At 38.1% G+C, this 15235-nt stretch overlaps 1 protein-coding gene across 2 annotated transcripts in view; it reads right to left on the minus strand.

Moving 5' to 3' along the window:
• Il13ra1 (interleukin 13 receptor, alpha 1) overlaps positions 1–15235 on the minus strand; it is a 47401-nt gene that overhangs the window by 9078 nt on the left and 23088 nt on the right. For both annotated transcript variants that reach the window (XM_005410457.2, XM_013507707.1), the window contains 4 exons: positions 13222–13269; positions 12830–12962; positions 10003–10099; positions 7754–7838 (listed from right to left, as the gene is read on the minus strand). In XM_005410457.2, the coding sequence (XP_005410514.1) occupies positions 7754–7838; positions 10003–10099; positions 12830–12962; positions 13222–13269 (363 nt within the window). The remainder of the gene's footprint in view (positions 1–7753; positions 7839–10002; positions 10100–12829; positions 12963–13221; positions 13270–15235) is intronic.

Raw genomic sequence — 15235 nt, forward strand, 5'->3', positions numbered from 1 at the left:
TTTACTTGTGGTATTCGTATAATGCTGAAGATAGTTATTTCTAAGTGGTAGAATTAAGTGTGATTTGTTTCTTGATTGTGTGCAGCTCAATTTTCTACAATAAATATATGTTTATTTGTAAAGAAAAGAAATTTAAATGCACACTGAAAATAATACTTTTATTAGTTTCTGGTCACTAGATCCAATGCTTAACTGTGTTGGACAAGAAAAAAAGCAACTTGTTTCAATAAGGTGAATACTGAAGCAGAAATGGCCTCTAAGAAAATATCAGTCTTTTCAACTGGCTATTTCATTCCTAAAATTTAGACTGCTCGCATTTTTACCTTTTATTAGCACTGTAGCCTTTCCCACACACTGCATGGAATATGTCCATATAAGCTAAAAGGAGCAAATACAGAGGCACTGGCCTGCTTAATTTTATTAATTATATGACTGTCTAATTTTAGAATTACCGCTGGGTGTGGTGGTGTATGTCTATAATGCTAGCACTTGGTAAGCAGAGGCAGGAGGATTGCCGCAAGTTTAAGGCCAGCCTGGGCTACATAGCAAGCTCAAGGCCAGCCTGAATTGCATAGCAAGACCCTGTCTCAAAAAAAGAGAATCACTTGTGGAAAAAGTAAACAAATTCATACAATTACAAGGCCATAATCAGTCATTATACTGCCAATTAAAAGTAATATCAGGCCTAAGGCCATCAACCTGGGGAGGGGGGCTGCCACTTTTTTCTTTTAAACTGAACATAGGCTTTCTAAAGATTCACAAACTCCACAGATTTCTACTCCCTCAAACACACTCTCCTCTAAATACTTCCAGCTCCAGACTATAGCGTGCCTCTCTCTTGAGGGCCTAAACACTATTTTCTTTGAGTGTATACTTAAAATTTTGCCTAATAAACCTCTTTATGCTTCTCAAAAAAATTAGCTCATCAGCAATAGAATAATGGCCAAAGAGGAAAAACAATTATACATGAAAAAAAGTAGTGCTAATGAGACTAACATAGCTGGCTTTCAGTTGCTAATCACCTAAGCCTAGAAAAACAATGCCTTACATAGGGTTTTTTATACTGTAAAGGAATGGACAAATTCAGTAGTACAATAGAACATAAAGTCTCAGTGTGACATTATTTTCAAGATGTGGTTAGGATACTTCTCACAGCAAATTGTCTGTGAGTCGGGGTGGGTTTCATGCACCTAAGCACCATGCACAATCACTGGGTTTTTTTGTACACAGGTCAGCTTATTTCATACTCCAATCCTCTTTGATCAACAGTGTAAACTGAAAGTTGAACAATATGAACTGGAGATCATCGTGCCTTAAGAGTATTGCAGCTTTAAATATAACAAGTTTAATGTTGTACCCAGGGGACTAATTTGGTACTATTTGAGGTGGCTTTTAATCCAACTCTTTTTAAAAACTGATAAGGGAAAAGTAAAAATTAAACATTTAACCTGTTATTTTTTAGCAAGAAGTAAATTTTTTTTTGTATCAGGAATCGAACTCACGACCTCACATTTGCCAGGCAGGCGCTGTGACACTGAGCTATATCCTCAGCAGAAGTGAATTTCAGAACAAAGAGTTCATTGATGATAGAAAGCAGGGGTATATAGAAAATTACCAGCTTACAAATGTAGCTGAAATGATAGAATGCGAAAATCATCATTCTATAACCCCTAAAGAAATGACTGACTCAAGCAAGGATATCCACTGATATAAAAGCATTTGCGGAAGGGTTGACAGAGTGCTAACAGAACACCACACAAAGAACCTTCAGGTTGCAAGAATTGAATATGGATGGCAGGAGGGGACATACTGTTATTACGTAAAATACAGTGATCAATATTAGTGTCACTAATGGTTGGACAACTGGATGATATCTGTCCCCAGGCACTTGGGATAGTTGAAAAAATCTGAATGTCCCTGAGTATTAGATAATATTAGGGAATTAATAATTTTTAAAGAATAGTAATGTTATTTATGCTATGTAGGAAAACATTCTTAGTTTTTAAGAATATATACTGAAGTAAAAATCTTTTAAAATATTTGGCAGACAACTCCAAGGTAAAAACCTGCTTTTCTATCAGGAAGGTAAAACTGGCCCAGTACTGAAAATATAACTGTTTTTTCTAAGAAGTTGGAGAATAAATATTTTTACGGATGAAGTAAATGCAGATAAAGAGAAGAAACAACTCCTGCTACCCACTCCCCCATCTCTAACATGGCCAGCAGCCTAGTGAGTCACAAGGAAAAGACAAATAGCAAAACAACAGGAAGAAACGTTGCTGGCCAAAATGTTACTACAGTGATGAACAAAACATCATCAAAGTGCTGGAAACATTAAGAAAAAATATGATGAAGATTTAATTTATTCATGGCCACATCTAAACATTTTTTAAAGAAGCACTACTGATGATATAGTATGAATGCAAAGAGTGTTTGAAAAGGATCTGATCATTATGGGCTACCTGGTTTGAGTCCTCTCTATATGCGAATCCTTGAGAAACTTTTCTGTGATCCCTAAAAAGCCCTTATCTCTAAAGAAGTTAGAAGAGAATCTAAAGTTTTGAAAATTAGTAACTAAAGGGAAGTAATTAAAGATGTAAACATCCACTTCATTAGATGACCTCAAGGGGAATGTGCATTCTCTAACTCCATGATTTCAGAAGTAAAAGGTTAGACTTCTTGCATATGCAGTTCAATTTGTGGGGATTGCAGCCATGTAAACAAAGTAGATAATACATTTGTTTAAAAGTAGACATGAAAAATTGTTCTCTTACCCTTTCCCATATCTGATATTTTTATTATATTTTCCATGCTAAAGAAGTGATTGTGTTTACTGGTCCGCAGCCACTATGAACAAAAACACCTTATGCTTTCAGTGGTTCATCTTGTCAGTGTATCTGCCTCACTAAATTACAAAATTATCTGACTCATGGGGACAAAAACAACGTTATTGGGGCTGGGGATTTAGCTCAATGGCAGAGCGCCAGCCTGGCAGGCACAAGGTCATGAGTTCAACTCCTGGTACTGGAAAAAAACCAAAAAAAAAAAAAAAAAAAAACCAAACAAACATGTTATCCTCTAGACAGCAAATTGAAAAGAAGCAATTTTCCCATCTCTGGGAAAGATAATTGATCTGATTTTGCTGTGGATGTTGCCATTATCACTCAGACCTGCAAAACTGAAATTATTGTTTACTCTCCCCACCTTCCATCACCCACACTGAGTCACCAAGTCATAATGAGTTTCCTTTAATAATGTCTCTTACATTGGTCTCCTCTGGTACCACGTAAATTCAGCCCCAGATGACTATAAGGTTCTCTTTGTGAATGACTTGGGCAGGGCTTCTTTTATTATGAAAGTAATACAGCTCATGAACGATTTGGAAATTTGAGTTAGAGAATATCAGTTATATACAACCCCTCTGCCTAGAGATGATCATTCATTTTGACCCATTTCCTTCCATTCATTGTTTTGGGAGTGCACTGGGGCACTTGTATAACAATTAGAATTGCAGTATACTACACATGTATAATGTTTCCTACTCTGAGTATTGTGTTAAAACAGTAAACTCTGAAAACTTAATCTTTCCTAAACTAATTCTTGGTTATTGATGATTCGTTGGTTTCTAATTTTTCATGTTAGAAAGCAAATGATGTATTGACCATCCTTGTGCTATAGTTGGGCTATTTCCTTAAAATCTATTATTAAAAGTATAATTATAGGATCAAAGATTCTTATTACATTTTATCAAGTTGCCCTCCAGAAAGGATATACAGGTTGAGCACTCTTAATCTGAAAAACCAAAATCTGAAATGGTCAGAAATCTGAAACTTCTTTTTCTGGTACTGGGGGTTAAACCCAGAAAGCACTGAGCTACATCCCAGCTTTTTTGGGGGTGGGGGCACAGGGTCTCTCTAAGTCACCCAGACTGACCTCAAACTTGCAATCCTTCTGCCTCAGCCTCCTGAGTAGGTAAGATTACAAGTATGTGTCACATGCCTAGCAGATATCTAAACCTTTGAGCAATGACATAATACTTCAAAAGTTTTTTTTTTTTCTTTTTGTACCAGGAATCGAACTGAGGACCTCAGGCTTGCCAGGCAGCTGCTGTGCCACTGAGCTATAACCCCAGCCCTCTCAAAAGTTTTCTTTATTCTGGAGCATTTCAGATTTTAGATTTTTGGATTAGAAATGTTCAGCAAGCAAAGTCTATGCAAATATACAGTGACTAACTCCAAGATCTAGAATATTTCAGGTTGTAAATATTCTGAATAATGCATAATGTGACAGTTAAGTTTAATTGTGGCAACTTGATTGGCTTTGGAGTTGGCCAGAAGACTGGTAGAACACACTTGCTGGTGCGTGTCTGGATGGGTCACAGAGGCATGATTTTGTGTACTATATCTGGTCCCTTGTCTCCTCCTCTCTGGTGGTGTGCCTCTGTTCTGCTTCCCACACAACTTTGCTCCACCATGCCCTTCTGCCTTGGAGCCTGCCAAATATGTACCGAATCCCCTGAAATGCTGAACTAATTTCTCCTTTGAGTTGTGTGGGCATTGGATATTGTGTCCTAGCAGTGGGAAAGTTGACTAATACAGATACTCAACTGGTATACTCTATTCCAGGCCCATCAGCAACACATAAACAGTGCTACTTCCCTATCTACTTGTTACAAACAAAATATTGCCTCTTTTTAGGAATTCATTCGAGGAGAAATGTATATCTCATCAAGGCTTTGGTTTGGCTGTCTTGTGTATATTGGTAGGTGCACACGTGTTTGCACAGATATTGGGCATTTGTGTCCTGGCACTCTGACTAGCCTCCATCCTGCTAAGAAGTGCAGCAAATTCAAATGTCCTTCAGAGGTCTGGCATTGAGGTCAGTGTGTGAAACCACAGTGGGAACTGAGAATAACAGGGGCTGAAATGAGTCAGACAGCAAATGTCCTGCCTAAGATTTCAAATACAAAAAATTTAAATATATCACACCAGCCAAACAAGACATCTAATGGGGCAATTCAGTTTGCTGCCATGTTAGTGCTTCCTCTCTCTGATCCATCCCACCTGAATGGTTGATAGAGTAATATTCCTAATACCTTCCCATTGCAAGCTATTCATAATGTGACTCCAAATATTTTTGTCAGAATTCCCCTATCCAAACTCTCTACTTTTGTCAAACAAAACTTTTAGAAGACAGCGGTATGCTTGAGAACAAGCACCCTATCTTACGAGCCAATACAGCATAGTGGAAAGAGTAAGAGAACTCTGGAATTAGATAGTCTTGGGTGAAATCCTACCTTAGCACCAACCAGCTGTGTGATCATAGCTAAGTTAGTTAGCCCCATTGATGCTCCATTTCCTCATCTGTAATTCACTTTTTTTGTTTTTTTTTTCTGGTACTGGGAATCGAACTCATGACCTTGTGCTTGCCAGGCAGGTGCTGTGCCGCTGAGCTAAATCCCCAGCCCCTCCTCATCTGTAAAGATACTGACAGCCTCTATTCCACAGGGTGGGTAGGAGGATTCAGTAAAGTAAGCAAGGTACTTGTTACACAGTCTGGAACACAGTAGACCTTCAATAATTGGTTAGAGCGGTTTCATTACTTGCACAATTCCCAACTTCCAGCATCTATCATAGCAGCTGTTGAAATGAAGAAAGAAATAGTGGCAAGGGAAAATATCTCTAACAGTGATTTCGAAGTATGGACCACAAACTATCTTTTTAATCATCATCACCATTAAAGTTTATCCCTAAATATATGATGAACTACAAGAAAACACTTCATTCTAGCTCTGAGTGGCAAAAGATACTATGGCAGGGAATCCAGATGTTTAAATAGGAGTAGAATCAAGGGGCACTGTCACGTCAAGCAAAAAGAAAAGTTTACTTTTTGCCAGATTTTTAAGTTCCACCTTTGGCCAGGGGGTTCTTCTCAACAACATTCATATTTAGCTCCGTGAGTTTCTTCTGCCCCTGTGTTTCTGGTTAAAAACCTTTTCTTTCTCATGCATCTCCTTGGTGTGCTTCTTGGGCTGTTTCCAGGGCTTCTTGCCACCTTCACAGCTAGACATGGTGCCTGCCACCCTTTATGCAGACCCTAGTCCTTCTATAGACTCCTGTAACATGATGGGAATCACCTGTGGGCTCCTGTTAACAATGCAGGTGCCTAGGCCTCATTTTTGACTTACTGAATCAGAATTTCTGGAGCAGGAGCCCAGGAACCTTACAAACATTCCATCTGATTGTGATTCAAAGTTGAAGAACCACTGATCGCCACACTTGCCCCACTTACAGTGTGCAGTCAGGCACCAGATTTCTGCACCTGTCTGTCTAGTGGTGCCCTATCCCCAGAGTCTGCAGTTACCCACTGTCTGTGAAGGAGAACTGGAGAAAAAGTGATCCAAAAGAATTCTCTGATAGTCTACCAGCTTCTCTGCCTTCCTTCCCGAGCCAAATAACTTTGCTCCCACTGTGAATCAACCATTATTGCAAGAATCATTTTGGCATGAAAGACAGATGGAAATGATTATCAACAGTTAAGATTCATCACGCATGCTTATGAAGCACTTACAATGTGCCAGGCATGCTAACTAGTTTATACTGTTAATTACTGTGTATTAAATTAAGTGAATCCATATAGTACTAGGAGGCAGGCGCTGTTGTTACCTTCACTTTACAAATAGGAAAACTGAGTCAAGAGAGGATAAGGAAATCACTTAAAGTTAAAAAGACAGTCAGTGACACAGCAGACATTTGAATGCAGACAATCTGACTCCAGAGCCTGGGCTATTATCTAGTATGCTGTGTTACTTCCTTAAATTAACTGCCTTATGCCTATTAGTACTAATTTAAAATATATACAGCCATATTGGTATTTATTTCATTTAGTGTTTTTATGATTTCATTAGGGTGACTGCATTTATCACAGAAACTTCAAATTCTTTTCTTCCAATAATGCCTTAGGTTTGTAGCTATAATTCTAGCTTTAGAGTCTGCTGGAAACCAACTTTAACAGTTGGAATGAGCCTATTCTATTTTCTTGTGTTCGGGGTCCGACTTCCCACACAATGGCACAACCAAAGTGCATTTCAATTGCCCTGTATATTTTCCTGTATTGAGTTTTAAAAATTATCTAAGAGTCAGAAGGCCTGTCTATCAGGCTACCTTCACAAAGGAGGCTCTTCCTCCTGGATGTTTGGATGAAACATGCCCCTTACACTTCAAAAACAGGCATAACCCATGATCTAAAATAGGCAAAGTGTACTAAGGACCTCTTAGCTGGTATGCTTGGCCTGAGATATACCTTAAATCAGCTCTTTAATCTTTTTAGATAAAACTATAGTTTGAAAACCAATTTTGAAATGAAATTCTGGTACATGCTACAACATGATAAACCTTGAAAACCTGATGCAAACTGAAATGAGTACACATAAAAAGAAAAAAATATTGTTGGTTCCACGTATATGAGGTATCTAGACTCGGTAAATCCCCAGAGACAGGAAGTTCATAGTGCTTATCAGGGACAGGGAAATGGCAGAATGGAGAGCTATTGTTTAATGAGCGTAGTTTCTGTTTGGGTTGATTGAGTAAGTTCTCGAAATAGACAGTCATGATAGTCGCCCAACATTAGAAATGTGCTTAATAGCACTGAATTATACATTTAAAATTGTTGAAATTGTGATTTTTATAAAAAATTCTGTAGCCTCAAAAAACATAACCAATTTCAATCAAATTCCCATGGACTCAGTGCTTACCAGGGTATCATCATTCTGGTCTCCAAACATTTCTTTAAAAATCTTGCCAGGATCAGGAATTGGAGGGAATATAATGATCTTGAGCCTTTAAGAAAACAGATATAATTTGAATCAAACCTTCCACTGGATAGGAGTGCCCCACTTAAGTACAGCCTTACTAAAGGAAGTTACACGAAAGTCATGACTTAGCAAAAGTCATCATATACATGTTCCTTTAGTGACAAGACAGTTGTGAAAACAATTCTGTAAAAAAGCCATGGAAAAATCTATGTCTTAAGAGCATCAAGTTTGAGCACAGCAAGCAGGCCCCCAGGATAAGAAATTACTTACATTCTATCATTTAAATAATATTGATGTTTTACTTCTAACAACCAGACAGAAGCTTGCTTTTTATAATTTTGATAAACAATCTAAGGATAGGGTATATTTCTCTTTCATTTTTCTTTTCTTCTTACTTTTTTCCTTTCCAGTTTTGAATCCTGTAGTCCCTTTTGGTGACCTGACTCATTTTTCAGGGACTACCTATTGGTGTTCAAGCTTCAAGTTTTTGTCCTTTTTACTTCTCTGTATCTTACTCACTTTAGGAGCATTCTCTTGCAGTCTTTTCAAACACATACATGGCAATGACTCCCCCCATCATATCTCCATTCCAGAGTTCTCCCTTAAATTCTAGATTCATATATACAGTGCTTATTTAACATGTCTCCTTGGATACCTAGTAGGCATCAATATGTTCAAAAATGAAGTCTTTATCTTTCCCTAAAGGCAGCACTCCTCAGTCTTCTCTGTCTGGCAAATGGCAGATAACACTTACTCAGTTGTTTAAGTACAAAACTGTTAATGGGTGTCTTTGAATCCTCAATTTCCCTTACACTTCCACAGAGAAGCCGCTACCAGCCAGCAAGTCTTAGCAACTGTATTTTCAAAATATATTGCATGACCTGATCACTTCTTCCTACCTTTATTACTAACCGTCTAGTATAGGCTATCCTCATCTTTCTCCCAAAATACTGCAATGCCTGCTAACTAGTCTACCTGCTCCCGTTTTTGCACAAGTCATTTCTTCACTCAGCAATTACTGCGATCCTTTCCTCAGATCACACCCTTACCCTGCTTAAAATGCTCCAATATCTCCTACTGTCTAAGGAAAAAGACATAGTTCCTTGCCATGGCTTGCATGGTCTGCTCTGCCGACTTCTCCACTTCCTGTCCAGCCACTCTCTCTCTTGTACACTCTACCTCAGCCGGACACACCAAGCTTATTCCAGCACTAAGGCCTTTGCACTTGCTGTTCAGTTGGGCTTGGATGCTCTTTATTCAAATATTTTAGTGGTTCACTCCTTTACTTTATTTTCCTCCTCACATGTCATTTTCTCAGAGAGACCTCTCTGGCTCTTCTACATAAGATGCATCTCCAGTCACTTACTAGCCCCATCTCCTGCCAACATGCAACTCTACTTTTCACTATGTGAAACCAGTGTGTGTGTGTGTGTGTGTGTGTGTGCTGCTATTACACAGATAGAGACTTTGTCCTTTTTACTGTTGTGCCACCAGCACTTAGAGCAGTGTGTGGCATATAAATAGGCATTCGGTGTATAAGATGCATAATGAAATAATGTCGAAATATAAAATGTTGGTTCTGGAGAACTAATAGCCTTATTCCAATCTTAGGTATTTACTGCAACAGCAAGTAACACTGCCTATAGTGAGATAGAGAAGACAAAACATTCTTAAGGAATGAGCACCATATATTAGTGACAATCTCTAAAGTCTTTATCCCTGTAGCTTTAGGTAGCACGCTGCTTGCATTAGTATTACGTAAGTCATTTCATTGGCAATCATCTTCATTTCTTTTTTCTTTTTTGGTTCTGAGGTTTGAACCCAGGGCTTCACACATCCTAAGCCTGGGCTTTACCTCTGTGGTACACTCCCAGCCTCTATTTTTAAAATTACATTCCATAAGCTACCAAATAACCATTGATAAATTAGACATTTGAATGAATAAATGAACACAGAGCCTATTCAACAAGGCTAAACACATGCAACAGAAGCAGTGTTTGAGCAGAGACCTAACCTCACCAGAAAATGGGCACAATAGTACTTTTCTTTATCATGTCATGCCATCAAAAGCCATTTATGGTGAAAATGCTTCTAATACACTGGGAAAATATAAAAACTAGCTCCGAGAGTAGTAACCATAGCAACAAGGCTAGCAGAAACTGTAAAATCTGTCTGGGGAGGTGCCTTACCTTTTTAGATAAAGCAGAAGGACAATGATTGTACCCGCAACGATGACTGGAATGATAAGTAACACGGTCATATAGAATGTGGAATTGGGCTTCTTACCTAGAGAATGGAAAGCAAACAGAAAGACATAAAAACTAGATCCTTTTTAGTAATAAATCAGGGAACAATTTTGTTAGCTATTGTTATTTCTGTCTCCTAGCCCAACCTATTTTTTCAAAGATAATTTTTTTTTGTTTGTTTGTTTGGTTTTTCTCCGGTACCGGGAACCGAACTCACGACCTTGCACTTGCCAGGCAGGCGCTTTGCCGCTGAGCTAAATCCCCAGCCCCAAAAGATAATTTCTGTTACCGTAATAATTTAAAAATGTCCTGTTATAGCGCCTGAAATTTCTAGGATGAATAAACACCTTAAGGGTTGTCTACAATTAGGGTATCTTAACTAGTTCTAGACACTATTAAAAGATATAAAAGATACCATATCTATTAAAGATCTCACATCATTAACAGTGACTACCTTTTCTTACTACTTACTTACCACTACTAGAAGACCTAGCAATAGCTACCGCTACACTATTCGTAAATGAGCTCCAATGTATGTCAGGTATCATCCTAAGTGCTTTGACATGTTTACCTTCTATGTATGCAGAGAGATAGACAGTATTATCTTTCATTTATACAGATAAATGAAAGGGATTGGCAGTTCATTAGAAGGTTTAGTACACAACACAGGCAAGTCTAACATATAGCATCACCCATTCCAAAGCCTGCCTTGCTACACAAAACACATGGAATGCCACAATGGCACAATCTTGAAGAAGCATCATCACCAAACATTATTGTTTTAGGCAGCCTCTAAGATGACATCAAATGCTTCTTGCCTCTTGGTAATCATTCTTCTGAAATCCCCCTCCCTTTGAACATGGGCTGTACTAATCGACTTGCTTTTAAATAGTCAAACAGCAGCAGCAATGTGGTGTCATTTCCAAAATTAGGTGAGAAAGGACCATGGTGTCCACATTGGGGGTTTTCTCACACATTCTTTCTTGCTTGGATCACTCCCTTGGGGAGGGCAGCGTCTCTGGCAGGAGGTAACCCTGTGGGAAGGTCCAAGTGCTCAGAGGCTAAGGGAAGCCTCTGTATGAGTTTCTGGAGGCTGTTGTAATAAATTACCACAAAGTAAGGGCTAAACCACAGAAATTTATTCTCTCACAGTTAGGGAGGCTAGAAGTTCAAAATCAAGGTATCAGCAATGTCATGTTCCCTCTGAAGGCTCTGGAGAAGAATCTCTCCTTGCTTCTTTCTAGATTCTCATGGCTCCGGGAAATCTCCGCATCACTCTGACCTCTGCCTCTATCTTCGCATGGCTGCGTTTTTGTGTGTCTATGTATCTTTTTCTCTGTGTTTCCTTTCCTCTTCTGATAAGGACACTTAGTTATTAGATTTAGGGTTCACGCTAATACAGTATAACCTCATCTTAACTTGATTATATCTACAAAAACTCTATTTCCAAATAATGTCATATTCACAGGTACTGGAGGTTGAGACTTGAACATACCATTTTGAGAAAACATGATTCAACCCGCCATAACCTACACCTAGCAATCAGTGAGAAACTGAAGCTTTCCAACAACCACAGGAGTGAGCTTGGGAATGGATTTTCCAGCCCCACCCAAGCCTTTACTCAAGACTGTAATCCTACTTAGAGCCAGACTGCAACTTCATGAGGCCACTAGGTAAACTGTGCCTAGATTCCTGACCCACAGAAACTGTAAGGTGGTAAGTGTGTGTTGCTTAGAGATGCTCAACTTTGGAAGAATTTGCTTTGCAACAATAGGTAACTAATATAACCATGCCTGGCAGACCACTTATTTGACCTAGTAATTAATAGAGAACTGACTTCCTCAACAACCCATCTCTCTGCGTCTTAGACACCTGTTTAGTAGTTCTTAAGTTGGTTCTTTGTTGCCCCCTGGAATCACAGAAAGGAAGAAAGCCTATTTCCATTTCAACTTCACAACACCACAGATGTTAGAATTCAGCAATTACGAGTCTTCGAGGTTACTTCCATTGTGCCTCATCAAGTTTTGCGGTTCTTCAACATCCTGATTATCCTTTCAAGGAGAGATTCAGGTCTGTCAATGCGTTTCCTACAATGTGGTGCTCAGAATGGGATGCTGCACACTTCCAATGTGGCCAGATCCCCGTGCCCTACCCAGCACTAGGACCGCAGCCCCTGTTCTAGCATTGCTGCCCAAGACCACACATGCCTTTCAGGGATGTTTTAAGTTGCAATGTTGAGTCCCATTGAGTTTACAGTCAAGTGAAGCCCTGTACCCCACTGCACAATACATGTGTGTAAAGCTCAGGTCTTTCAAATTCTGTACCTGAGCAGGGACTGCTCCGTGTCTCACTAACAAGTGATTTTTCTTCAAACCTAGATACAGGTTTGTCTTTGAAATGCCACCAAGATCACTGCTTCCTCCTTGATTCTGTCAACTAGCATATAGGACAGTCCTCTAGCATGGTAAAACCTGCATATTTGATCGTGCCTGCCTTCTATGTCTTTGTTCAGGTTGTTAATAAAGATGGAGGTGGGACAGAAGTGAAAATAACACCTGACTACCTGGATTGTGGTTTTCCAAATAGTTGTATACTGTCAGTGAACCCTGGGTGACTTGATACTAATTAAACAGAAAATACATTTAAATAATAAGTACTGTTTGACTGGCATCAAGAAAGCCTGACAGTCCCTTTCCCCAATCAATTTTCCACTTCAGCTCAGTTTCCATGCATCAATGTTTTGAATTTTAATGAAATTCTGTTTTCTTACCTATACCCATCACTTGACTCCAATTACTCCAGAGTTTGTCATCCTCATAGCATAATTTATTTGTCTTGACTCTTATTCTCACTGTGTAAAAAGTATCAGGAAGGACACCAGGGACCATGAAACAAGTTGTATCCTTAGATATAAAAACACACAAACACTATTACCAGTTTATTCTTTCTCTTCTATTGAATCATAACATAATTATCTGCCAGATTCTGTATATGCTTAAGACTTGGATTGCAATTCAAATGATGTCTTTGACTCCAAGTTGGCAATAACCCACAAAGTACTTCATTTCCCTGAAAGCAGATCAAATTTACCCTGTGTCAGGCCTGCTCCAACCCCTATTATTTGAAGGCTAAGCCCAAACAGCTAAAGTTAAATTTACTGACCTTCATGTTTCTCTCAAACACTGCATTCTGACATCCGTCCTCGTCAGTCTTGAAAATTAAAAAAAAAAAATGAATGAGTCCCAAATGTTTAAAAACACATTTTATATCATCTATCTATTTCTAAAAAATTTCCTTATAGCCCATTAAAAGGGGACCAAGTGCAGTGAAAAAAGGATTGGCCTTATTAATAAGTGGTGCTCAATCAATTACAGATCTATATGGGAAAAATAGAATCTTGACCTCCTACCTCCCACTATTCACAAAGCTCAATTCCAAATATATTTCAGATCTAAACAAGGAAAGTAAAATGGACAAATAAACACATAAATGTAACAGGCTTTTAGATGAATGCATAGAATATTGTTGCAACTTTGAAAAAGGAAGATTTCTTCAATTGCACTCAAAAATCCCACATTAACAACAAATAGAAAATGTTTATAAAGGGGTCTGTATTAAAACTTAAAACTTCTGCTTATCAAATGATAATCTACTAGGGAAATAACAGGAAATGTGTAGAAGGGAAGAACATATTTGCAATTGCTGACAAGGATCTTGCATATATTCTTTTCTCTGAAACTCAATGAGAAAGATAATTTATTACAAAAACTGGCAAAAAACTTAACAGACACTTCACAAGAAATTATGTAAGCTGCCAGTAAGCATATGAAAAAGTATTCAACTTTACTGATCATCAAGGAAATTCAAATTAAACCTACAAGATAATGATACACATACTTACTAGATAGAATAGCCAAGTGTGAACAAGAACCATCTAGAATTCTCAATTTCTGCTTCATAGTGTGAATTGGCACAACCATTTTGGAAAACTGTTATCTACTAGATACAATCTAATGTAACCTATGAACCACATATGCTTATATAGGCCCAACAGGAATGTATGCACATGTGCACCTAGAGATAAGTGTGAAAATGTTCATAAAACTATTTATACTACCCTAAACTGGAACTTACCCAAATTGGTGAGAGAATGGATAAATAGTGATATATTCACATAATGCAATATATATATAATGAGAATGAACCCTCTACAACTACAGGAAACATTATTGGAGAATCTTATAATGTTGAATGAAAGAGGAAGATAAATATAAAAGTACATTCTGCATATCCCATTTATAAGAAGTTTTAAAAGCAGTAACAAAACAAATTTATGGGATTAGAAGTCAAGATGTAGCTGCTCTCTGGGAGAGTAGCGACTTAAAGAGATCCTGAGAGGGTTTTGGGGTGCTGGTAACATAGATGGAAAGCCATTTGTGAAAACTTTATGAAAAAAATCATTGAGCTATGTACAGTGGTACCTTGGTTCACAAAATTAATTTGTTCTATGCTTTTGGAAAAGATGTCCACATTTATGTTTGTGTGGGAAAGATAATATAATTATGTGCCAGATTCTGTATATGCTTAAGACTTGGATTGGAATTCAAATGATCTGTCTTTGACTCCAAGTTGGCAATAACCTTCTCTTGTGTTTGTCTCCTGATGCAAAGTTAGCAAACAAAAGCAAAATTTTGCCAAGCATTCTGTTTGGAAACCAAACTGTTTACAAACAAAAGTGTTCGTGAACCAATGTACCACTGCATTACGATTTGTGTAATTTGTATCTTGTGTAATATACATCAATAAAAAGTTTTGAAATGAGTGAGCAACAGAGACAGCCAGACTAGTCGTCCTTGTTCAGAGTATAAGATACAAGAATGACTAAGTTGGAGAAAAGAATGCATAATTTAGAATTCTCCACACAGTGTAAGTCACTTGCTATCTGATGTAAAAAGAATAATCATTTCCCTAAATTCAAGCTTCTAAAGAGTGGAATCAAAAATCTGCTGCTTAGTTAACTTCTATTAAAGACATTTAAACATGGAGCAAAGACTAGAACACATGTCCACTAATTTACTGTGACTTACTAAGTGGTTCCTACTGGTATATGTGAAAAACTGAAAGGCCAATAGAATAAAAATGGACCATGTTTTCCAGATTTCATATAAGGGCAGAG

The sequence above is a fragment of the Chinchilla lanigera genome, unplaced genomic scaffold (genome assembly GCF_000276665.1).
Source record: "Chinchilla lanigera isolate Chin_1 unplaced genomic scaffold, ChiLan1.0 scaffold00133, whole genome shotgun sequence".
NCBI classification, from domain to species: Eukaryota; Metazoa; Chordata; class Mammalia; order Rodentia; family Chinchillidae; genus Chinchilla; species Chinchilla lanigera.